General features: G+C 37.9%; 1 protein-coding gene across 1 annotated transcript in view; it reads left to right on the forward strand.

Annotated features, from left to right (window-relative positions):
• pkd1a (polycystic kidney disease 1a) overlaps positions 1-27,083 on the forward strand; it is a 103,620-nt gene that overhangs the window by 70,666 nt on the left and 5,871 nt on the right. The window contains exons 25-45 of the mRNA XM_056234324.1: positions 1-102; positions 1,467-1,629; positions 1,989-2,250; positions 3,124-3,319; positions 4,831-5,001; positions 7,140-7,283; positions 9,209-9,416; positions 10,518-10,644; positions 12,397-12,513; positions 13,976-14,025; positions 15,510-15,709; positions 15,835-15,907; positions 16,308-16,423; positions 16,718-16,920; positions 18,447-18,641; positions 19,743-19,882; positions 21,984-22,114; positions 23,044-23,164; positions 23,646-23,771; positions 25,474-25,648; positions 26,517-26,804. The exon at positions 1-102 is cut by the window's left edge and continues 612 nt beyond it. Of these exons, the coding sequence (XP_056090299.1) occupies positions 1-102; positions 1,467-1,629; positions 1,989-2,250; positions 3,124-3,319; positions 4,831-5,001; positions 7,140-7,283; positions 9,209-9,416; positions 10,518-10,644; positions 12,397-12,513; positions 13,976-14,025; positions 15,510-15,709; positions 15,835-15,907; positions 16,308-16,423; positions 16,718-16,920; positions 18,447-18,641; positions 19,743-19,882; positions 21,984-22,114; positions 23,044-23,164; positions 23,646-23,771; positions 25,474-25,648; positions 26,517-26,804 (3,308 nt within the window). The remainder of the gene's footprint in view (positions 103-1,466; positions 1,630-1,988; positions 2,251-3,123; positions 3,320-4,830; positions 5,002-7,139; positions 7,284-9,208; positions 9,417-10,517; positions 10,645-12,396; positions 12,514-13,975; positions 14,026-15,509; positions 15,710-15,834; positions 15,908-16,307; positions 16,424-16,717; positions 16,921-18,446; positions 18,642-19,742; positions 19,883-21,983; positions 22,115-23,043; positions 23,165-23,645; positions 23,772-25,473; positions 25,649-26,516; positions 26,805-27,083) is intronic.

Genomic DNA, 27,083 nt, shown 5'->3' on the forward strand with positions numbered 1-27,083 from the left:
AGAACGTCAGTCGCTGCAGTTCGGTCGTCGTGAGGGTGAGCACGGGGAACGCCAACAGACAGGCGGGAATCTACGTCCAACTCAACTTCACCATACTGGACGGTAAGATGCCCGACACAAGGGGGCGCCACTGAGAGTAACAACAGCTTGCACTGTCACAAACTGTGCCTAAAAACGAAATATATATATATTATACTGAATGAGAAAATATATAGGTGTGATATTATAAAGATGCCCAACACAAGGGGGCGCCACTGAGAGTACATAAATAGTTTGAGCAACAATAGCTTGCACTGTCACAATATGTGTCTAAAAACAACAAATATATACAAGTGAAACTCGAAAAATTTGAGTATCGTGCAAAAGTTCATTTATTTTAGTAATTTAACTTAAAAGGTGAAACTAATATATTATATAGACTCATTATATGCAAAGTGAGATATTTCAAGCCTTTATTTGTTATAATTTTGATGATTATGGCTTACAGCTTATGAAAATTTAAAACATTTCTGAGATTTTGAATTTGGGGCTTTCATAAGCTTTAAGCCATAATCATAAAAAAACCTGTATAAATTGGCTTTTATATGGTCGTCGTGCGTAGGAAAGTTGTTAAAATATTGTCTGATTACTAAATATGTAAAGTATAAAAAAGTAAAAATAAAATACTTTTCATAAAGATGATGCTTAACACCTAGAACCCCCCCCCCCCCCCAAAAAAAGCTTTTTTTTTCTTCTTCTTTGTTAAAAACTAGTGCTAGATTTAAATCATCATAATTAATTTCATGTTATCTGATCAGGTGAATGAGAAAATAACTACATTTCATCAATGTAAAATGCACGAAAAATCATTTTAAACATATTTCATAATATTTGATTTATAAAACATATTATAGGCACTAGGATTATTTGTGTCATTTAAAGTGTTTATTAATATTTTGAATTGGCTTTTAATTTTTATGTTTTCATTTTATTGTTTTTAAAGTCATTTTGCTATGTGCTTTTGTAATTTTTATTAGGTTTTTTAACAGTTTTGATTTTATTTTATTTCGGGTTTAATAATTTTAGTACTTGAATTTAAACTTAAGTTAGTTGCCAAGGCAATTTTTCTCTTCGTTTAATTTTAAGTTTTTCATCATTTATTTTATTTTTGTTTTATTTTATTTTAGCTTTAATTAATTAATTAATTTTAATTTTAGCTTTATTTCAGTTATCGAAAATTACTTTTAATGCTTTTTTTTTTTTTTTTAAAGCCCTGTTCACTTGTTTTTGGCTGAACTAGCCTGACTACTCGACTAGTTAGTACAGTGTTTATTAATGTGTGTGTGCCAACATTGTAAAAATCAACTTTATTTCTTTATCCCTGCAGGAAGGGAAATATCATATTCAGGGAATGTCATCCTTCCTTTGAATGTTTCTTGATTGTATGTGTCTCTAACACCTATTTCCGTTCATCCCGTCGTCCTCAGATTCTCCAGAAACGTGGGAATTGGATCCATCGATCACGGCCTATCTGCACACTTCTGAGTGGCCCAATGAATACAACAGCACTGACAGGAAACGCATCACGCTCAATATGACGCGGGGGCGAGACCTGGACCACCGACACTACACTTTCTTCCTGTCTCCAGAGTAAGAGACGTCAGCATTTAAAGCTTTTAAGCAGACAGTTGAGATGTGTTGATGTTTCTCACTGCTATATTTGGCTGAAAATCCTGGAAGTGCATGTTAATGAAAAGCCATTCATCTGTAATAAATGATGAGTTTGTATGCGGGCGGCTCTTTAGTTTGCCAAATGAACATCAACAGCCCTTTACCGAGTGACTCATTCATTATATCACCAATGGAGATTAGTGTTTCACAAAGCACAAGTCAGATGTCAATCTCTATCCATTTTGTTTAGTTGCTGCATCTTTGATTTCCAGCCAATAAATGAAAAGCATTTGCGTTGATGCACAAGCTAGTCACTGTCGTTGTGATTTCTCCACCAGTTCGCACGACACCACGCGCGAGCACTTCATAAACGTGTCCACGGGCTGCGGCGCAGGCGACCCGGCTCTGATCCGGCTGGAGGTGGCTGTGTTCACGTCTTTATGCCAGTATTTCAGCGAGAGTGCCAGACAGTGGCGCACGGACGGGATGGTTCCTCTCCCCGACACCAGCGCGGGCCGAGCCGTGTGTCGCACGCGTCATCTCACCGCGTTCGCCGCCAGCCTGTTCGTGCCGCCCGACGCCGTCTCCTTCATCATTCCCGTGAGCATTACAACTCAACACGGCACACACCTTGTTTTTCTCAATATTATTAATATTAATTATCATGTAAAAATGAATAATTATTTTAGAAATCAACCATTTTAAAACAAACCTTCCTTCGTCCAGAAATAGTAGTAATGATACTTTCAAATAGTTTAAAATATATTAAATGTTATTAATATATATATATTTGTTTATGTAAAGAATATTATATTATATTAGTAATAATGAGTCTTTAAAATGTTTATATATGTATTTTTTTAATATATAATAAGTTTAATAAATACAAATATATTTTTATTTTCAAAATTTATTTGAAAAAATATTATATTATATTTATATTATAAAAAATTTAAATTAGCCCTCCGTCTGGACATAGTACTAATGATTCCATAAAAGTTAAGTTTATTATATAAAAATAATATATATATTAATACTTTTTTTTAAAAATGATCAAATTTATATATTATTTATATTATATTATATTTTCTCATAAAATAATATTTTTAAAATAAGCCTTTTTGTTCTGACATATTAATAAGTCGTATTTAAAATATATGTTTTTATATTTGTTTTTCGCAAATTTGAAATATATTAGATATATTATTTATATATTATTATATATTATATTATTATTATAATTTAATTTTATATATTTTCAATTTCAAAATATTTTTAATCTATACGATTTATTATATTACATTATATGATATGATATTTTTATAAAATATCTTTTTTTTTAATTAGGCTTCTATCAGTCTGGACATAATAGTAGTGATTTCTTGAAAGTAAAAAAATAGATGTATTATATTATAGTTTGAGAGTTACAGGTTTAAGGGCCAGTAAGTGATAACTCGGTGTCGTGTGTCTCAGGAGCGCTCAGTGACTCGCAGTCTGGTGGTGGTGCTGGTGTGTGTGATCGGACTGCTGTGTTACGCTGTGGCCGGCGCTATACTCCGGAAGCTGGATCAGATGGACCTGAGACGGGCCTCTGTGGTGCCGCTGTGCGGGAAGGACGGTCTCTACAAGTACGAGATCCAGGTCAAGACCGGCTGGGCCTACGGAGCAGGTGAGATCAGGAGCGCTTCATCATCATCGCGCGCTTAGAAAGTCTGGTCGTCCAGAAACCATCCGATCGCTGTGAAAAGCGGATAACCACTGCTGGTTCTCAGGCTGGAGAGATTCCTATTGAAACGGCTGGATTTTGCCCATGAAATTTCACTAAGCTACTGTCAGTGTTATTATAGTGTCTGAGAAACTGTATGTTTTTTAGTTTTATTTAAATTTTGGTTAAAGTTTTAGTCATTGTGTTGTGTTTTTGTCATTTTTATTAGGCATTGTTTTTATTTTTTATATATACAGTATATGAATAGTTACAGTAATGTCTGAGGCTGGTTTGTTTACAACCGATTAATTACCAACAGACTGTCAGTCTCGATGAATGAATTGATCAGTTTTATGTATTCGAGCAAACAATATTCCCATCCTTGTAGAGCTGCATGATTAATCGCTTAAAGATTGTGATCTCGATTCATACACCCAATCGATCTCAATCCTAAAAGACAACAATTCTCCCGTGTCTATTATACATTTGACAAACTCACAGCGCACATTCAGATCTGCGTACCTTCAGCTGTCTGAAACGCCTATTGTATCAATTATATCGTTACACCAGTAGGTGGCGACAAGTGAATGTTAAAATGTATGTAAATGAATCATTCATTCAAGAGATTCATTCAAAAACGCTGATTCATCCAGTATGAGTCATTGAATCATTCATTTATCCCGATTTAAAGGGTAACTAAACCTCTGGTCAGAGCCTGACTCCACCCACTGGCAAAATTTGAAAAATGCTGGAAAAGTGGGCGGAGCCCAGCGGAGATAGAGGGGATGAACGGATACTCTATCCTGATCGTTTTCAATACTCGCAATTCCAACTCCTGACTCGCTACAGTGGTTTTGACGAAACAAGATGGTTTTTATACTGCCATGGACGTGGTAGCTCGTACCAAGGGCGTGATGAGCTGAAACCTGCTTACGTCAGCTCTCACCGCTACCGTCACGAACTACTGTAAACATCCAATAGGAAAATTCAAGTGCAGTAGCCACCGTTCAACCTGAAGAGGGCAGCACTCAGACGTTTTTACACTATATATTGTAGAATTAAAACACTTCATACCCAAATGTCAAAAAAGTTACTCGAACCAATGAACAGCACTAATAAAGCCCCAGTCTTACAGATCATTAACTAAAAAAAGTTGGTTTAGTGTTTAGTTACCCTTTAAAAACAAAAAAATGAATTTAAATTAATTAAATAGAAATAGACTGCAGCAATTAACATTTTCCCAGAACCTCTAGTATTTTTGTTATTGTTATAGTAGTAGTATAGTATTAGTAGTGTTATACTAGAATGCACATGTTATTTTGTTTAGTTTGTTCAGAATCGTGATCTCTGTTTGAAACCGATTCCCATTCTATCCAGAATCAGTGTATCCTTCGCTGAAGCGCTGCCGGTTGTGTTGATTGAGATGGCTGGAGTGTCATCAGTGTTTGATCTCAGTGTGTTCATCCCCGGTCCAGGCACCTCGGCTCACGTTGGCATCAGTCTTCACGGCAGCGAGAGTCGCAGTGGACACAGACACCTGGACAGCGTCGGCGCGTTCGCTCGGAACAGCCTGGACATCTTCCACATCGCCACAGACACCAGCCTGGCCAGCGTGCTCAAGATCCGAGTCTGGCACGACAACAAAGGTACCTAATCGGGCCTAATGTGGAACGGGGCAGAAGTGTGAGAAGAAACCCGTGTGTCTCGAGGGGCGTTCGCACCGGGGGAACCTTTTCATAGTTCCTAGAACTATTGGCGAAAGCTCCCGGATTTTGGCGCGTTCGCACTGCAGGAACTGGGAACGATTTTAGTTCTAGGAACTCCTTTTGGAGGAGCTAATTTACTCCTACTTCAGAGTCGGGTCTAAACCTAGCCTGGTTGACACCAGACCCTTCTCAGTTGTACCTGAGAGTGGGTCTGGGGAAGGTTCAGTCAAAGCCCATTTCCAAAGGGGCATCACCAACAACGGACGTCGCTCAAATGCCTCTGGGCGCAATTGGATAGACCTAAAACCAATCAGAGCGATCGTCATAGTGTAAAAAGCCCGCCTAAACGTTTGTGATTGGTGCCTTGATTTGGAAAAGTTGGGAATGGGCTTGAATGGGCTCTTGGCCAGACGGACTTGCAGAGCAAATCTCAAATTTGCCGTAAGTTCGTCAGGGTTTTCCCAGGCTAGTCTAAACCCGCACTATACGAACTATCCGTGACGTTAGTGTTCGCTGATTGGCCGAACGCACGCGAAACCCCAGCACCCGCCTTTTTTTTTAAACGCTGTGTAAACACAGATTATAGCCTATATATTTCCTCCAGAAACTAACTCTATGAACAAGGAAACAGTGATAGATGGACCTCTTAACCTTTACGCTGAGGAGAAAACCCAACGCGATTTTGTGGCGACCAATATAAGCGAAACATGATTATGTATTTCTACTCAGCTAGCGACACTGGACATTAATCACACGGCATACGCTAATAACGTTTCATTACTGTCTACTTCTGTATAACAGTTTTATCTAATGACATATTAGACAGGACTGATCGTAAACTAATGAACACGGAGAATGCGAGCAGTGTGTTTTAAAGTCCCCATGAATTCAAAATTGACCATACTTACTTTGTTTGCCTAAATTGATCGTTTTGTGGTGAACAATTCATCCATACAAGTCAATCCACACAAAAAAATTTTTTGGCTTCGTAATCTTTAATCAAAATCTGAAATTTCCCCTCCCCTCTGCGTTGGAGGACCTTGCCTGATGACGTAGGTTTCACGGTTTGGGCGTCTTCTTAACATCCGTAACCACGCCCCTCCAACTGACAGTAGACAGGCTGAATGAAAACACCTACTTTTCTAGATCCAATCAGGTGCTAGTTGGGGAAAAAGCCACGCCCACCATTTTGCCTCATTTAGTATTCCGTTTCTCTCGGAAATACGTCACAACACTGGAGAAAAGTCGTTTGCAACTTCCGGTTCACGGGGACTTTAAGGCTCTGGCGTTCTCAGCGCCGTCAAAATAAAGGTCCGCCTCGCCGTCAAAATAAAAGTCACAACAATAAGCGTGGATTACGTCACTTCAGAGTTCCTACTGGCGGTGCGAATGAAACCAGGAAAACGTTCCTATGGGAACCATTAGTTTGTTGAAGAAATCAACTAGCTAGTCTCGACTGTTTCCCGAAACCTAATTGTCGCAAAGTTGTCGTTCAACCGCGTTGGTTAATGATGTCACGCACGTGGTGGAGTGATAACTTTCTTTAATGAGTCGGTTTGAGATCGAATTAATGCTAGATGTTTTGCTATAAATGACAGACATGGCATCTGAGGACTATTTCTCATTTTTCTCAGTTATTTTGCTTTATTTCCAGATTCAATCATAAGCTCGATCTTACGCACTAGAGCTCGTTCACACACGCGCACTCTTCAATAACGACACTTTAAATCGCTGAACAAACTAAAGGAGGTAAAAGACATTTGTATGTATTCTAAATAAAAGACACAGATTGTAATGAATGTCATCATGCTTATTTGGCTCAAGATAAGGATTTATTGAGTCCACATCTCATGCAAACAAGAAACTGCTTCTAACCACAGGTCGAGATCTGTCGTTCCAAACACAACTCTGCGATGCTGTTTGCGAATGTTCGTTAGAACGATGGTTTTGGGAAACACCGACTCGTTGAACTGCTGATAACGACGGGACTTTGACCACAGTTGGCTAACGACGCTTTCGGGAAACACACCCCTGGTTGCTGGTTCCTAGAAGTATCCGGTTCTCTCTGTCTGTCGCAGGTCTGTCTCCAGCTTGGCTGCTCCAGTATGTCCTGGTGAAGGACTTGCAGACGGGCAGCAGTTACTTCTTCCTGGTTGAAGAATGGCTCTCGGTCGACAACGAGAAAACGGACGGCCGGGTGGAGATAGAGGTGGAAGCCTCCGGTAAAGTCCCGCCTCCCCTGATAAAACACTGATTGTGATTGGTTGCTGCTGGAATTATGAATATTCAGAGAAACAATAACGGCGAAGAACAACTTATGCTTTAAGAAGTGGAAAAGAAATCCTTTAAATTCCACTGTTTGCTCGTAATGTTTGCAAACATTAGTGATATAAGTAATGCACTACTCCTAATAAGAACTATTATATTACATTATTAGTTTTAATAGAAAGTAAGCCTAAAGCTTTATAACACACAGGATAAAATGCAGGATACAATTAGATGAATATTGTTAGCAAAACAACTTGTTTTGCCTTGTTTTCGTCTAAATTAATTTCACTGATCAGTTATATGTGTATGTATTTTATATATATATATATATATATATATGATTTATACATCTGTATGTGTGGGTGTATATATATATATGAATTTATTTATATATGTTTTATATAATCATATGAATATATATTATAGTAAATAATATATTATGAATTATAATTTATTATATTATTTAATGTATTTATTTTGATGAATAAACATTAAGTTTATATATATAAATATATATTTTAATTTATATATGTATATAATCTATTTATAAATATAAATTGTTTTATATATTTATATAAATATATAATCTAGTAAATAATATCCTATAATAAATATATTATATTGAAATTTTTTTTTAATAAAATGTTGATATTAAATAATGCCAATATGGGTTTTTAGGGTGAAAAATGGAAATTAAAACTTTGTATTTGTTATAATTGGTTAAAAAAAATGCTTTATTTTATTTGAAAACAAGCTTGGATATTATGATGTAAATGAAAAAAATATTACTGGAGAAAATACAACTCTTTAATGATAAAACATAATTGAATTATATTGTGCTTTATTTGAAATGTGTCAGTCCCAACACTGCTCAGTGAGAGAGGACTGTTAGTTAGTTAGTTAGTTAGTTAGTTAGTTAGTTAGTTAGTTAGTTTTTTGGTTGGTTGGTTGGTTGGTTGGTTGGTTGGTTGGTTGGTTGGTTGGTTGGTTGGTTAGTTAGTTAGTTAGTTATGTGGATGGTTAGTTAGTTAGTTAGTTAGTTAGTTAGTTAGTTAGTTAGTTATGTGGATGGTTAGTTAGTTAGTTAGTTAGTTATGTGGATGGTTAGTTAGTTAGTTAGTTAGTTAGTTAGTTAGTTAGTTCGTTTTTTGGTTGGTTGGTTGGTTGGTTGGTTGGTTGGTTGGTTGGTTGGTTGGTTAGTTAGTTAGTTAGTTAGTTAGTTAGTCAGTGAGAGAGGACTGTTAGTTAGTTAGTTAGTTAGTTAGTTAGTTAGTTAGTCAGTGAGAGAGGACTGCTCAGTGAGAGAGGACTGTTAGTTAGTTAGTTAGTTAGTTAGTTAGTTAGTTAGTTAGTTAGTTAGTTAGTTAGTTAGTTAGTTAGTTAGTTAGTGTTAATGGCATACTTGGTACAGCCAATCTTTTCTTATGCATCATGTTCCATTAAAATAAAATTGTATATTAGGGTTTAAATTTTAAAATAGTACTTGGAAAAAATACTACTCTTTAATCTCTTAGTAAAACATAATTAATTATTTTGTACTTAATTTAAAATGTGTTACTCCCAACACTGGTCGGTGAGGGAGGACTGCTAGTTAGTTAGGTAGTTAGTTAGTTACTTAGTTAGTTAGGTAGGTAGTTAGTTAGTTCATTAGTTAGGTAGTATGATAACTAACTCAAATTACTGTTAACGGCATATGGTTGTTGTTTTTTTTCCAAATCTTTAGTTATGCATCATGTTCCATTAACACAGGAATGATGGTAAAATGAACCTCACAGCAGTGTCGACTGATAGCCTGTGCTGTAACCTACCACATCATCGGATGGCATTTGCACAGCTTCCTGTCGTCTGACCTCTGTGTTCCTGTGTTTGGTGTGCTCAGAGGAGGCGGAGCTCCGTCTCTGGCCGCGGCTGCTGTCCTGGGAGCTGCAGAGAGCGGTGTGTGAGAGTCACCTGTGGCTGTCTCTCTGGGAACGGCCCCCAAGGAGCCCCTTCACCCGTCTCCAGCGGCTCACCTGTGGCTCGCTGCTCATGCACCTCTGCATGCTGGCCAACGCCGTGTGGTACGGCACCGTCGCTTACGGACACAGGTGAAACACACTGGCATTCGCGGTGCTTTCGTGGCATTTAATGTGCAGATGTACACCGCCGTTTAAATGTTTTGAGTCGGTACGATTTTTAATGTTTTTAAAAGAAGTCTCTTCTGCTCACCAAGGCTGTGTTTATTTGATTAAAAACACAAAAACTGTAATATTGTGAAATATTATTACAATTTAAAATAACTGTTTTCTATGTGAAATGTAATTTATTCCTGTAATCAAAGCTGAATTTTCAGCATCATTACTCCAGTCTTCAGTGTCACATGATCCTTCAGAAATCACTCTAATATGATTTGATGCTCAAGAAACATTTCTCATTATTATCGATGTTGAAAACAGTTATTTACATTTTTATTTCAGGATACTTTGATGAATAGAAAGTTCAAAAGAACAGCATTTATCTGAAATAGAAAGCTTTTGTAACATTAAACACTACCGTTCAAAAGTTTGGAGTCAGTAAGAATTTTTATTGTATTTTTATGGGGAAAGAAATAAAAGAAATCAATACTTTTATTCATCAAATTTATGAATCAAATTTAAATTGATCAAAAGTTACAGTGAAGACATTTATAATGTTACAAAAGATTTCTATTTCAAATAAATGCTGTTCTTTTGAACTTTCTATTCATCAAAAAATACTGAATTGTACACAATTGTTTTCAGAATTGATAATAATAGTGAATGTTTTCTTCAGCATCAAATCAGCATATTAGAGTGATTTCTGAAGGATCATGTGACACTGAAGACTGGAGGAATGATGCTGAAAATACAGCTTTGATCACAGGAATAAATTACATCTTAAAATATATAAAAATAGAAAACAGTTATTTTAAATTGTCATAATGATAATAATTGTTTTTTTGTATTTTTAATCAAACAAATGCAGTCTTTGTGAGCAGAAGAGACTTCTTTCAAAAACATAACAAATCTTACCGATCCAAAGCCTTTAAATGGCAGTGTGCACGCTAGTGATATAATAGAGTTTTTAATGTTTTTGAAAGAAGTCTCTCCTGCTCACCAAGCAGAAACATCTCTCAAAAACACAATTGTTCCAGACTCTGTTGTGATGAAGTGTATGCTTGTGTGCCTCAGCTCTACGCCGGTGTCTCATCTGGTCTCGGTGAATGTGGAGACTGTGTGGGCGGGGCTTGTGAGCTGTCTCCTGGTCTACCCTGTGTACCTGCTCGTCTTCTGCCTCTTCAGGCTCAGCCGCAGTAAGGTGAGACACACACACACACACACAACCTTCTCTGAAGACATTCTGAGACAGTACAGACCCTTGCACGCTGAGTCCGAAATTCGCGTCCGAAATTTTTGCACGTTAAAAATAAATACGCCCTCACGTTATGTCAATCACGCTTGCACACTGCCTCCGAAACTTTTGTCCGTCATAAAATAAATCGAATCGGGTTCGATTTTCTGCGTTTTTCGTATCCGTAGCAAGCAGTTTGAATGGTGTTTTGACAATTTGCCTTTGGCTAAGCCACACCCTAGAATGTAGATTGACCAATCACAGCGCAGCCAAGAACGAGCTCCCACGGAGGTCCGACACTTTTTCACAGCGCTCCATTGACTTTAACACAGGCGTCTCATGTTTTTGGTCTCGGCAGGCTATTAGCGTCGTAGTTTTATCAAAAATGTGGTTAAACGTTGTGCCTGGGGCATTTGTAACACCGATACGCGTTTCCCAGAGAGGTTGGAGGGGGGTGTCTGTTTTTTTTCCTTCCCAAAACCGAAGTCAAATCCTGACAAGTGTCGTTTTTGGATTAAACTGTGTGGACGTCCTCACAGTCAGCTACGTTAAACCCCTCAACAAGCTCACTTGTGTGCTCTAAAGTAAATGTTGCTTTTAACCTTAATGTGAAGTTATACTAGTTAGACAGTGTTATGCTGTTAGGTTATGATTTCGGTTCTCTAACGTTACCCTAATTAATGAAGAATCAATTAAGCTTAGCTTAGCGATAGTTTAGTTATCACGTAACGTTAACGTAAGTCAGGATTGTATGTTTTGAGTAGCGGCTGGATGTTAGCTAACTTTGTTATTCAAGATACAAACACCTAACGTTAATGTTACAGACAAGCTGTGGTAGTTTTGAAGGTGACTAACGTTACCGCCAACCGTGTTGCCACAGTCCAACATTATTGTTTAAATTTCTTTTAAAAAATGACCAAATTTGAAAGGTGAGACTTTGTTTAATATGTTTCATATCAAAAGTAATCGATGTGTCAGCCTGTTGTCAGTCTCCTCTCTGCTCCGCGATGTATTTTTCACTGCTTGAGAACAGGTGTGTGCGTGAGAGCGGCGTAGCTTGACGGACATAGCGACAGTAACTAAGGGGGGCGGGGCTTAGCCAAAGGTGAATTCAGAGCCACCGAATCACGAATACGAAAAATCGCATATGAAAATTGCGGACTCGGTGTGCAAGGGCCTAACCTCTACATTATCTTTATCTGTACCTCTGTACAGGTAAAAACGGTATAAAAATTATTCCAGTTCGCATGGATCCGCGGAAACGACAAAAAATTCTGTATTCTGCAGGCATATATTGAGGTCAATTTGTAAAGAAAGACTACGCACCTGCGCATATATATATATTCAAACGCGCACACCTGTAGACTGAACACGTAATACGCATGTGCACGCCGTCAGCGGTTTCACAGATTCACGTTTTTAAAGTTTACACGGAGATGATAATGTTTTTCCAAAATTTGCGAATGAAAACATTCATTTTTGTGTGAATGAACGGCCAGAACACATTAAAAGTTTTTGTTAGAACGGTGTCGTGTTAGCGGAAGTGAATCATTCAAAACTAACTTTAGCTGGACAATAACTTTATCCTAATGCTGCTGTAAAGCCAAACAATCTCTGTTAATTTAATTTCCTGTTATCACTGTAAAGCTGCGTTAAAACAGTCCACATTGTTAAAAGCGCTGTATATGTGCGGGACATTAAAAGCTCGGTCTCTCTCAGGTCTCTGTGGAGCAGCTTCCTCCTCAGGTGGACCAGGAGTCTCTGGAGATCGATGACTTCCTGGATAACTCGCTGACAGGAAGCTCTTTTCGGATGCTGAATGGGATTCCTGGAGAGGTACGTTGGAATTTGGCTGAAGATGTTCATAAGTGTGATCTTCGGTGGTTCACAAACAGAAGTGACGTCACGTGATGTGAAGGCCAAGTATAGGAACCCATACTCTGAACTTGTCCTCTGCATTTAACCCATCCAAGTTAGGAGTAGTGAAAACACACACACACACACACACACAACACCCGGAGCAGTGGAACCTGCGACCTTCGGGTTACCAGTCTGACTCTATAACCATTAGGTCACGACCGCTCCAAGGCACTTACTATTACTATAACTTTTTATTTATTAGTTTATTTGTTTTTAATAGGTATTTCTATGTTTGCTAATACATTGATTTCATTAATTAATTAATTTTTATAAAACGTGTTTTTTTCTAATTATTTATTATGAAGTATGATTATATTTGTTCAATTTATTTATTTTTAGTGCTGTCAAATCGATTAATATATATTATATATACACAAACTTTATAGTTAGATTCGATTAATCGATTTGACAGCACTGTTTATTTTATATGAAGTGTTTTTATATTTGGACATTTGTTCTTTTTTTTATAAAATTATGAATTTATTTCATAATAAGTGTTTTTATATTTGTTATTTTATTTATTTATTTCGATTTGTTTATTTTTATAAAAAATCTAATTATTTATCTAATTATTTTCTTATTTATTAAAAAGTTATCTTATGTTATATATCATATTTTCTTTTTGAATATTCTATAACTATAAATTCTATAATATAACTATAATATTCTATATTTGATCATAAATCTTGATCATATTTGGTATATATATATCACAGTATATAATACTGTAAAATAGTCATGTACTGGGTCACAACACTGATTGATGATTCTCGTTAGAATCTCATTGTAGTAATTCTGTCTCCACACACTGATTATAATAATTGCTACGATGTTTATATAATGTAATAACACCTCCTGGCGTAGTTCTGTGAGACGACTGCAGTATAACAGTGTTAAAGAGCTCGACTGAACACTGGGATCAGAACCGAGAGACTTTGATGCACGTCTTATTTTTTTATTCAAAGGGAAAATACAATATGTTTATTATTTTTCATTCTGACCGAGACCCATATGTTTTTCTCTCGCACCTTTCATGAGGTGCACATTGAAATGCATATCAGGCTGCACATGAACCGAGAGAAACCTTCACGGAGACCTTCTCGTCATGTTTCTCAAAGTCATAGCTGATTTATTCTATTCCTCTCTGGTGCTCTACGAGGAAAAACGAAATCATATGGTCAGGAAATTAATGTCTGCATCTTGAAAGGTGTTTTTTGTCATCTTCATAGTCTTAATTTAGATTGAACTGTGAACTGTGAAGTACATCGGTATGAGCTCAGATGCTGAGTCTATTGTGTTCCTGCAGAAGAATAACTCTCTCTCTCTCTCTCTCTCTCTCTCTCTCTCTCTCTCTCTCACACACACACACACACTGCAGACGTACTCAGAAGAGACCAACATTGACTTGCCCACTCCTTCCACTAAGAGGTAAGCGTGAGGTCGTCAGGTCGCCATGGTTACCGACACACACTCAGCTCGTTAAAGCCAGACCTGCAGAATGATAAAACATCCTTTACATCCGACCATAGTTATCTGAAGCTGAAACTAAAACAATAAATAACATTTCTGTTGCTTGAAATAAAGTTATCTGAAATGAAATAAAATATCAAGAAACATAAACTTATTTTATTTCACTGAAAATATCTAAATAAACAGTTAGGATATATATAGCCAAATATTAATAAATACTACAGTATTATATAAATAATACTAAAGTAACACTGGGTGTTACTTTATGAATAAATAAACTGATGTTGAATAATGTATAATTTGTGTGGGGTTTTTTTGTGTATTAAAATTTTTTAACAATGTTGAATAATGCATAGGTAGTGGGTAAAAATGTATAAAATAAACAGTAGAAGAGAAAAAACAACTGAGTGGCTAAATAAACGATTTTAATAAATGAGAATGAAATCCTAAGCAAATGAAACCTGAATCAGTGAGTGATTTAGTGAGCGAATGAATCAAAAAGTGAATGAATTAATGACTGTAAGTGAATCAAAGAGTCAATGAATGACTGAACGAGTCAGTGTGAATGAATCAGTGTGAATGAATCACTGAGCGATTCATTGTGAGTCAATTCAAGAGATAATGAACAACAAGTGAATCAAATACTGAGTGAGTGTGTGTGTCTGTGAGTTTAAGTGTGTGTGTCAGTGTGAGTTTGAATGTGTGTCTGTGTGAGTTTGAGTGTGTGTGTGTGTGTGTGTGTAGGTTTGAGTGTGTCAGTGTGAAATTGTGTGTGTGTGTGTGTGTGAGAGAGTGTGTGTGTGTGTGTGTGTGTGTGTGTGAGAGAGTTTGAGTGTGTGTCTGTGTGAGTTTGTGTGTGTGTGGGTTTGAGTGTGTCAGTGTGAATTTGTGTGTGTGAGAGAGAGTGAGAGTTTGAGTGAGTGAGTGAGTGAGTGTGTGTGTGTGTGTGTGTGTGTATGTGTGTCAGTTTGAGTGAGTGTGTCAGTGTGAGTTTGTGAGTGTGTCAGTGTGAGTTTGTGTGTGTGTCAGTGTGAGTTTGAGTGTGTGTCAGTGTGTGTGTGTGTGTGTGTGTGTGTGTGTGTGTGTGTGTGTGTGTGTGTGTGTGTGTGTGTGTGTGTGTGTAGGTTTGAGTGTGTCAGTGTGAATTTGTGTGTGTGTGTAGGTTTGAGTGTGTCAGTGTGAATTTGTGTGTGTGTGTGTGTGTGTGTGTAGGTTTGAGTGTGTCAGTGTGTGTGTGTGTGTGTGTGTGTGTGTGTGTGTGTGTGTGAGAGAGTGAGAGTTTGAGTGAGTGAGTGTGTCAGTGTGAGTTTGTGTGTGTGTGTGTGTGTGTGTGTGTGAGAGAGAGAGAGAGAGAGAGAGAGAGAGAGAGAGAGAGAGAGAGAGAGAGAGAGAGAGAGAGAGAGAATTGAGAAACGGAGTGAATCTCTGGCCCTGCTCCTCAGTCTTCAGCGGTGGAGTATTCCTGACTGTGATTGGCCAGATGTGTTGACCGACCCGTCAGTGGAGATGGGGCCGGTGTTTCCCCCCCGCCTCAAGAGAGGTCAGGGCAGCAGACACCTGGGGGTGGACATCGCCTTCAGTCTGGACGAGGACGACACCGTGTGTGACAACAGCCACAGGAACAAATACTTCTCTTCCTCAGGTCACTTTACTCTTCTCTCCTCTGCCATAGTACACTTATGCATATTACTTCTATACTTGCATACTTAGTGCATGTGTCAGACGAATAGAGGTGGTTGTTGATTGGCTGCCGACTTTGATTGACAGATGAGGATCTAATCAAGCGCATTCTGGCCGATGGACAGTTGCTGTCTCAGACGGACAGTGACGTGGGCGATCTGTAAGTCTCAGCCTTTCAGTGTCTGTGGATCCTTCAAAACCAGTCAAATGCCTTAAAGTCATTATGTGGGAAATGTAAGGTCACAAAAAAGTATTAAATAGCATAGAAAATATTTTCAATATAAGATTGAAAAAAATATATATATCGACAGGGAAATTCCAGATTCCAGATACACAGTCGTAGTAAAGTCCAGACAATAAAATAGTTCAAATAAAATATAAAAAAAATAGAAAGTATATAAAATAAGGAACAATGAAATCAGATTCATCTTAAATTTGGTCGTTGTTCATTATCGCTCATCTTGTTTTTTGTTCTTTTGTAACATTATAAACGTCTTTGCTGTCACTTTTGATCAATTTGATAAATCCTTGCTGAATAAAAGTTGTGTTTGTGTGTTTAGCTCCAGTATATTTGGGGATAAGACAGAAGTGATTCTGCTGCAAAAGATGAATGAACCTGTCCCGTGTGCGGCCTTTAGACGAGACCCACCCAAAACTGCCTTTACTTCACGCACAGGTACACACACACACACACACACACACACACACACACACACACCTAAATCCACTTTACCTCAGAGAGACACAAACACAGCGGAACTCCTCTCTCTCTCTCTCTCTCTCTCTCTCTCTCTCTCTCTCTCTCTCTCTCTCTCTCTCTCTCTCTCTCTCTCTCTCTCTCTCTCTCTCTCTCTCTCTCTTACACACACACACGCACACACACACACTCACACACACACCTAAATCCACTTTACCTCAGAGAGAGACACAAACACAGCTGAACTCCTCTCTCTCTCACACACACACACAGTGGTGATGGATGTGTGTAAGCCCAGACCGCTTCCTCCTCTATGCGGATTGGCTGCTCTGTGGGCCAGCTGGGCGGGGCTTATCCTGTCCGCCAGCCTATCGATGTGGTTGGGGCGGAGCTTCAGCGAGGGCGTGGCTCTGATGTGGCTGATCTCCAGCATTGTCAGCTTCCTGTCGTCTTTCCTCATTCTCGAACCGCTGAAGGTAAAGCCCAGCTATAACCAGCGTTGGCGGATTTATGAACGCTTATGTACGCAGAAAGAATAAAAATCGAATCGATATATGATATGTCAAATAATTAGTGCTCATCTTCGTTGAACTTGGTTCAGTTTGTCAACATCGAACATCTTGTCAAAGTTTGTCTCGACGAGTAATATTAATATAATTTCAAACTTCATAGTAATACATATTAACTAGGGCCGGGACTCGATTAAAAAAATAATCTAATTAATTAGAGGCTTTGTAATTAATTAATCGAAATTAATCGCATTTTAATCGCATAAATATTTGACCTGAGAACTGTGAGAAGTAATTTTTTTCACATGGATTTTTAGTATACCATTGAATAATGACTGCATACATAAGCTTAAGCAACAAAATATTGTTTATTTTTGTTCAACCAAGTCCAGCAGACCAGTGCAATTTTTGCCATTAAGTGTAGCAATAGCATATTGCTACACTACACTAATAGCAATAGCGAATTCCTTGTTGCATAGCTTGCACACAACCATGCTCTTATCGACGCGTCCATCCGTTCGTTTCTTGTAACAACATTTCCCAGCCACCGGCCAACCAAAGCGATCTCGTCAGCTTCTTCATCATGAACGCTAGTTGGTGCGCCAGTATAATCGGTCCGCCGAAACTCATCCAGTGAGAAACGTTCCGCGGTGCAAAAATAAGTGCGATTAAAAATATTTTTTTGTGTAATTAATTAACGCCTTAAAGTCTGTAATTAATTAATCTTAATTAACGCGTTAAAGTCCCGGCCCTAATATTAACACATTTGGATTATTATTATTATTTAAATGTATAATGTTTTTTAATTCATAGTTAGTTATAATTATAAGGTATAATTAAGTTTGATTATTTGTATTTATATTATTGATATTGTTAATTATGAATATTGTTATCAGTTTGAATATTAACAAAATATGAATGTTTAATTATTTTGATTTTAATATTCTCCAATGTAAATATTCATAAATATTAGCATTTACTCATGTTGATGACATCAATAAACACTAAGTGAAGTAAGTTTTAGTTATTTCTTTTGAGATGACTGGCGAGCAAAAATCTTGTCAAAATTTGTCATTTTAAATTAATATTCATTTTTAAGTTCATATATATGAACATAGCGAGTTAGTAAATATATTAATTGATTATAATTAGTTTTTAATTATGATGTATAATTAATTCTGATACTTGTTAATATTATTGATCTTATAAATTGATGATATTTGTTTGAATATAAAATAAACACTGAAATAATAAAACATTGTAAAAATTGGGTTAGGAATTGTTATTTTTTTAGTTTTTTTTTAGACCAGGAGTAAAAATGCCCACATATTCCTGTTTCAAATCCAGATGTGTTGGCTGATTCTCGTGTGTGTGTGTGTGTGTGTGTGTGTGTGTGTGTGTGTCTGTGTGCCTGTGTCTGTGTGCCTGTGTGTGTGTGCATGTGTGTGTGTGCCTGTGTGTGTGTGTGTGCCTGTGTGTGTGTGTGTGTGCAGGTGTTGTCAGAGGGTGTGTACTTCTCTCTGGTGGCGGGGCGTCTGAGAGCAGAAGAGCAGGACGTGCTGGTGGACTGTCCTCGTGTGGAGCGGGTCGTTCAGCGAATCCCGCGGGTTCGGCCGCCGCAGGGGTTCGCTCTCTCACAGGCCAGAGAAGAAGCGCGTAAAGTCCGCCTGCTACACACCATGCTGAAGGTACGACAGCCAGTGCTAGAGCAGTCTGATGCAATGCAGCCGACACCGCTGCTCCTCGGCCATTTATGACCGAAAAATGTAACTTTTTTTTATTTATTTTTTATTGGAATGATACGAAACTTCGTAAAGGTTTTGGCACTTTGGCTATGTGAACACAACAAAAAATCATGGCCATGATTCGAACAGGTTAAATGGTCCTGAAAAAAATAGTCACACTTGTGCTCCTCGCGGTCAAAAATGAGCGCATTGGAAATGAATGGAAGACGACTTTCATCTAGTGGAAACTGTTGGTACTGCAGCCAAACTAAATCTGACTGAAAGCTCATCTTTTGAGACATCAGGCTCAAATTTTTTAGATTTATTGATTTTCTCATAGTTTTAGAGTAAAACATGTTTTTGAAAATATATATTTCATATAAAAAATATATGTTTCATTTTTCATAACAATAAACAACTTTTTCTGTAACTTTTTTTTGTTGACTTTTTAAAACTTTTTTCACTTCAGCAATAATCTGCCAAGTGTCGTCTTTGAAAAGAGATTAAACTAGTCTGTGCTCTAAAGCATTCAAGATTTAAGACGGTTTAAGTTGAAAATTAAAATATAAATATTATCATTTATAATAAATTATAAATACAGCGTAAATATAATTGACTACCATAAAATCCCCTAAAAATACAAAATATTAAATAAAAAACATTATTGAACTAAAATATAGTGCATTCATTTCATTGAAATAAAAATAATTAATTTCGGTCGTTTTTGACGGACACGCGAAGAGCACCAGAGGGATAAGGGTTCGTTTCCGAGTTGATTGATTGGTCATTACGCTATAGTCCTTTGTTAGCTTGAAAACCGGTTTTTAAAATATCTTCCCCATTCGCCCATATTATAAAGCTGTCTTTATCATGCCTGACAGCCGCCATTCATACTGGGATCCATTAATTACCAGGTCGTGGTTTAGAGATCTGCACTCTGATTGGCTGTTCTTCTCCTCATTAGACTGTCTCAGCTGTGAATGACGTGTTTCTATCCAGATTGACATGCTTGACGTTCTGTGATGTGAAGGAGTGTGTGTTTGAATAATAGAGGTGTTTTGACAGGGTTTCCTGCTCTACATGCTGTTCCTGCTGGTGGTTTTACTGCTCAACTACTCAGACTCGACCAAAGACGCCCATCGCCTGCGACTTCACACTCAACTGCAGGATCACTTCCTCACAGAACACTTCAACAACATCAGCAGGTACACTCACACACACACACACACACACGCACACTCTCACACTCACACACACACACACACACACACTTACACACATACACACTCAACTCCAGGATCACTTCCTCACAGAACACTTCAACAACATCAGCAGGTACACACTCACACACACACACACACACACACACACGCACACACACACACACACTCAACTGCAGGATCACGTCCTCACAGAACACTTCAACAACATCAGCAGGTACACTCACACACACACACACACACACACACACACACACTTACACACATACACACTCAACTGCAGGATCACTTCCTCACAGAACACTTCAACAACATCAGCAGGTACACTCACACACACACACACACACACGCACACTCTCACACTCACACACACACACACACACTTACACACATACACACTCAACTCCAGGATCACTTCCTCACAGAACACTTCAACAACATCAGCAGGTACACACTCACACACACACACACACACACACACACGCACACACACACACACACTCAACTGCAGGATCACGTCCTCACAGAACACTTCAACAACATCAGCAGGTACACTCACACACACACACACACACACACACACACACACTTACACACATACACACTCAACTGCAGGATCACTTCCTCACAGAACACTTCAACAACATCAGCAGGTACACTCACACACACACACACACTCAACTGCAGGATCACTTCCTCACAGAACACTTCAACAACATCAGCAGGTACAAAACACTCACACACACACACACACACACACACACACACACACACACACTTACACACATACACACTCAACTGCAGGATCACTTCCTCACAGAACACTTCAACAACATCAGCAGGTACAAAACACACACACACACACACTTACACACATACACACTTACACACATACACACACTCAACTGCAGGATCACGTCCTCACAGAACACTTCAACAACATCAGCAGGTACACTCACACACACACACACACACACACACACACTTACACACATACACACTCAACTGCAGGATCACTTCCTCACAGAACACTTCAACAACATCAGCAGGTACACTCACACACACACACACACTCAACTGCAGGATCACTTCCTCACAGAACACTTCAACAACATCAGCAGGTACACTCACACACACACACACACACACACACTTACACACACACACACACACTCAACTGCAGGATCACTTCCTCACAGAACACTTCAACAACATCAGCAGGTACACTCACACACACACACACACACACACACACACACACACACACACTTACACACATACACACTCAACTGCAGGATCACTTCCTCACAGAACACTTCAACAACATCAGCAGGTACAAAACACACACACACACACACTTACACACATACACACTTACACACATACACACACTCAACTGCAGGATCACGTCCTCACAGAACACTTCAACAACATCAGCAGGTACACTCACACACTCAAACACACACACGCACGCACAAACTCACACACACATACACGCACGCACAAACACTCACACACACATGCACGCACACACGCACGTGCACACAAACTCACACACACACACACACACATACTCAACTGCAGGATCACTTCCTCACAGAACACTTCAACAACATCAGCAGGTACACTCACCCACTCACACACACACACACACTTACACACATACACACTCAACTGCAGGATCACTTCCTCACAGAACACTTCAACAACATCAGCAGGTACAAAACACACACAAACACTCACACACACACGCACGCACAAACACTCACTCACTCGCACGCACACACGCACGCAGGCACGCACAAACACTCACTCATTCACTCACTCACACACAATATAAACATGAACACACACTCTCACACACATACACACTCAGGATCACTTCCTCACAGAACACTTCAACACTTCACTTCCTCTCAGTCAGGTCAGACTCAAACTCGTGTGGATGTGTGTTTGTGTGTTGATGAATCAGATCAGAGCTGACAGTTTGTTGACGTAGTGTGTTCAACCGGTGGATTCACACTACGAGTCTCTGAGCGACACACACACACACGTGTCTCTAACTTGTCGGGTCTTCTGTCTGCAGTCGTGAGGATGTGTGGGCGTGGCTCTCGGACTCCCTGTTACCACGGTTACTGGATGGGCGGGTCCTGATGGAGAAGACGGGAAGCCTGCTGATTGGTCGACCTCGTCTCCGACAGCTGAGAGCGCAGCCAGGTACACCTCGACCGGCACAGAAACACACTTAACATGTTTAGTTTATTTACAAATATTTATAAATAATATAAAATATAAACTATAAACATAACACTGGAGTTTAACTTCCAGCACTCATTATTATTATTGGAAAAAACATTGGTAATAAGAAATTAATGCAATAGCTTCTGAGCAAAGGCTGAATTAGCAAACAGAATTTTCTGCTTTCATGAAAGCATTATATATGTAAAATGGCTCTTTCATGGTTTTATTATCTTTGCTGGACCTCTGATCCAGGATTCACACCAGAGAATGTGTGTGAGTGTTCAGTCGTTATTGAGAGATCAGCACACACAGATTTCATCTTCCACAGAAAAATAAGAGCATTCCAGCAGTGATGATTTCAGACTGAGACACAGATCGCTTCATTCAGACACACACACACACACACACACACACACACACACTTACTCACACACACACACACACACACACACATACACACACACCTTACTTACACACACACACACACTCACTCACGCACTCACTCACTTACTCACACACACACACACACACACACACACACTCACTCACTCACTTACTCACACACACACACACACACACACACACACACACACACACACACTCACTCACTCACTCACTCACTTACTCTCACACACACACACACAAACACTCACTCACTTACTCACACACTCACTTACTCACACACACACACACACACGCACGCACGCATACACACACACACACACTCACTCACACACACACACACACACACACACACACAAGTCAGATGAGTAACAGCTTCATAAGCAGAGATAATAATACATACAAAGTGAATTTAAAGTTTTGCGGACACACATTCTTAGGAAACATAAGAAACGGACGCACTACTGTCGCATCATGATCTTTCTTTCCTCGCTGTCTTCCAGAATGCCCCATCAGTGGCTATTTCCCAGCATCCTCGTGGTTTGGGTGCGCCCCTGCCGGGTGGGCGGAGTCAGCCTCGGGATTGGTGCAGAACTGGAGTATCAGCACAGCTCAGAGCAGCGGGTAAGAGTCACATGACAGCTGTGTATAAATAAATAACAGCCTCGATTGTGGCTTCCATTCTTACTAAAGGCTTGGGAATCTCATTCTAGGGTGGATGCGTTTTCTAAAAGATTAAAGTCATTGCATCACACCACTTCAAAAATGTTTTTTGATCTCATTGTTTGGTGCATTATTTCCTGAAATGCAAGGGTCAAATAAACAGCTCCTGGATCAGTGTCTGCCTGTTCTATAATGATGAATAGATGAATGCTTTATGACCCAGGCTGATCTTGGATCAGGTCTTCTGCTTCAGAGGCTGGCTATGTTTTCACCTCTGCTCAGGAGCCTCGTCCACATGTCACTGAGATTCTCATGAAGGTTTGACGTGTGTGTGTGTGTGTGTGTGTGTGTGTGTGTGTGTGTGTGTGTGTGTGTGTGTGTGTGTGTGTGTGTGTGTGTGTGTGTGTGTGTGTGTGTGTGTGCGTGCGTGCAGTGTGTGCAGTGTGTGGCACTGGGGGCAGGTGTCTGTCTACAGCAGTGCTGGATTCGTACAGGATCTCAGCAGGAAGATGCAGGACTCCAGAGCTCTGGTCAAACAACTCAACACACACCAGTGGCTCGACCCGCTGTGAGTACACACCCACACACTGAGAGAGAGAGATACATCCAATACATGCTAATCAGTAATCAACAAAAGACAGAAGAGAGGAAGTCATTTTGGAGGGAAGTTGATTTATAGTGTTTATTTACTTTATCAGTTTCATCGGTCATAAGCTGTATGAACGTATATACAACAATTTGCTTCTTAAAATTGAGCAAAAAATAAAAAATCAATTATCAGTATAGGAAAATAACTTACTTTTTTCATAATTTCTAATTAACAGTCTCTTAACATTTTATATTTTCAATTATATTATTTGTTTTTAATTATAATTAATTATTAATTCAGTTTATTAATATTATTTATATTGTTATCATCAGTGTTTTCGATATTAATAGTATGCATATTGACCATATTCAACTCAATATTGATGTCAACATTAATAAAATGAACATTTAGTTGTTTTATATTAATATTTATTAATGTTAATATGCATAAATACAAACATTAAATATAAGCATTTAATCATATTTATAAATATTAATATTGATTTATTTGCTTAGTTTTTAGCAAATATATCAATATTAATATTTATAAAAATTATTAAAGCAAAAACATCATTACCAATTATCAATCATGTTGAAAAAAAATCATCATTTCTAATTACTAGCCTATTAACATTTCATTTTTTTAATTCAATTGTTTGTTTTTATTAACCAATCAATTTTTATTAACCAACCAAATTGACAATTGACATTATATAATATGATCATTTTTTTAGATATAACTATATAATCTTTTTTATATATCTTTAGTCCATATAAATTATATAAATATAATTATTTGTAAAAACAAACAAAGAAAAAACATTATTTTGCAGTGCCGAGTTTGAGATATCGTTAAAAGATATCGTTAAATATATCCGTAAAAGCACACATTAGAGTTGTGGTTTAAAAATTGTGGTTTACAGTGTTATTATACATTTATTACAGTGTTATTATACATTTATTACAGTGTTATTACACATTTATCACAATGTAATTATACGTTTATTACAATGTAATTATACGTTTACTACAGTGTAATTATACATTTATTACAGTGTAATTATACATTTATTACAGTGTTATTACACATTTATCACAATGTAATTATACGTTTATTACAATGTAATTATACGTTTACTACAGTGTAATTATACATTTATTACAGTGTAATTATACATTTATTAAAGTGTTATTATACATTTATTACAATGTAATTATACGTTTATTACAGTGTTATTACACATTTGTTACAATGTAATTATACATTACAATTTAATTATACATTTATTAGTGTAATTATACATTTATTAAAGTGTTATTATACATTTATTACAATGTAATTATACGTTTGTTACAATGTAATTATACATTTATTACAGTGTTATTATACATTTGTTACATTATTATTTTGTTACATTATTCTTTTTGAAAAAAGTAGCGATTTTCTGAAAAAGTAGTGATTCTTTTTTAAAAGTAGCGATACATTGAAGTTGTGGTTTAAAAATAAACATTCTGTCAGCTTCCATTTCTAGTATTTCCATAATTATATGTCGTAATTGTTTTATTTTTTGATTTTGCAAATGACTATTGCATGGCACAAATGATACAGTATTTAATTTTCCATTAAAGTAATGAAAGACCGAGTGAATCATACATCTGAGGTTTGATGTGTTTGTGTTCAGGACGAGGGCTCTGTTCGTGGAGTTTCCCGTCTATAACATCAACACCGATCTGTTGGCCGTCTTCTCGTTCCTGCTGGAGTTCCCAGTATCTGAGCGCGCTCAGTTGAGTCTGGACCTCAAAACCTGCAGCCTCCACATGCTCAGTCACGGCATGGACCTGCCCCTGTTCCTCACGGTAACCGTCAGCCAATCACAAAACGGATCCCATTATTTATATCAATTCTATTGTGCCGTCTTAACGAAGGCAGAGGTTAAAGGTGCAGTGTGTGATTTTTTTTTTGTGCGAATTGCAAGCAACAGAAGTTACGGTGGCCGACAGGAAAAGAGTAGCCAGTTAAGCAATGAGGTTTCTTTACAAAGATAAATTAAGAAATTAAATTTACTTAATTATTGAGTAAAACGATGGTATTGCGAATATTATTGTTACTCGTTCATCATTGTGTCAGTGTTTTATTCGCTGACTTTAGCTAGCAGTAGAAACATGACAGCGCATTTCAATGTAAGGGGACCCGCGTGTGTGTTGATAGAAACGGCTCATTCTAAGGTAATACAAACATAACCGTTCATTATGTAAGGTCTTTATACTAGGGCTGTCAAATGATTAATCGCGATTAATCGCATCCAAAATAAAAGTTTGTGTTTACATAATATATGTGTGTGTAGTGTGTATAATAATTTTGTATATATAAATACACACACATGCATGTATATATTTAAGAAATATTTGCATGTATATATTTTATATATATTTATACATAATTAATATTATATATAAATATAAATATTTTATATATGAATAACACATTTTTCTTAAATATATACATGCATGTGTGTGTATTTATATATACAAAATAATTATACACACTACACACACATATATTATGTAAACACAAACTTTTATTTTGGATGCGATTAATCGCGATTAATCGTTTGACAGCCCTACTTTATACACCACTGAAAACATAGTTATGTATATGATATTGCATTTCTGTCTACAGATCCTCCTAAATATTACTTAATTAAGCTCTCTCTTTCTATCACAGCTGCTCCTGCTGGTCTTCGTGATCTATTTCGCCGTACGTGAGGGCGTGATTGTCCGGAAACAGGGGCTTGGCTACTTCCTGCGCTTGTGGAATATAGCAAGTGTTTGCAGTCTGCTGTTGGCGATTTGTGTCGTCTCTTTACACCTGAGTCGCTCCGTTCTGTCCGCCCGCCAGTGGGGCTCATTCCTACAACAACAGGACACATTCACAGACTTCTTTCCTCTGGCCCAACAGAACCAGGTTTTGACCCAACTGAGCGCGGCGTTGCTCTTCCTGCTGGTGCTCAAGGTGAGCGAATGGGAATCCAACACATGACTTTGGTGTTGTTAGCCAAATGCTTTCAGTTTGAGCTACAGAATGCCACTCCTTAAAGGGATAGTTCACCCAAAAATGAAAATTCTGTCATCATTTAATCACCCTCGTAGTTCCAATCCCATAGATTTCATTAAAACTATCACGAATAAATGAAAATCTTGAGAGATTTCTGTCCATTAAAAGTCCATTGCTTCAAAACTCTGATGCTTAGAAACGATCATAATAAGATTGTAAAAGATATCCATATGAATC

The sequence above is a fragment of the Rhinichthys klamathensis genome, unplaced genomic scaffold (genome assembly GCF_029890125.1).
Source record: "Rhinichthys klamathensis goyatoka isolate OS25496 unplaced genomic scaffold, OSU_Roscu_1.1 h1tg000393l_1, whole genome shotgun sequence".
Classification (NCBI taxonomy): Eukaryota; Metazoa; Chordata; class Actinopteri; order Cypriniformes; family Leuciscidae; genus Rhinichthys; species Rhinichthys klamathensis.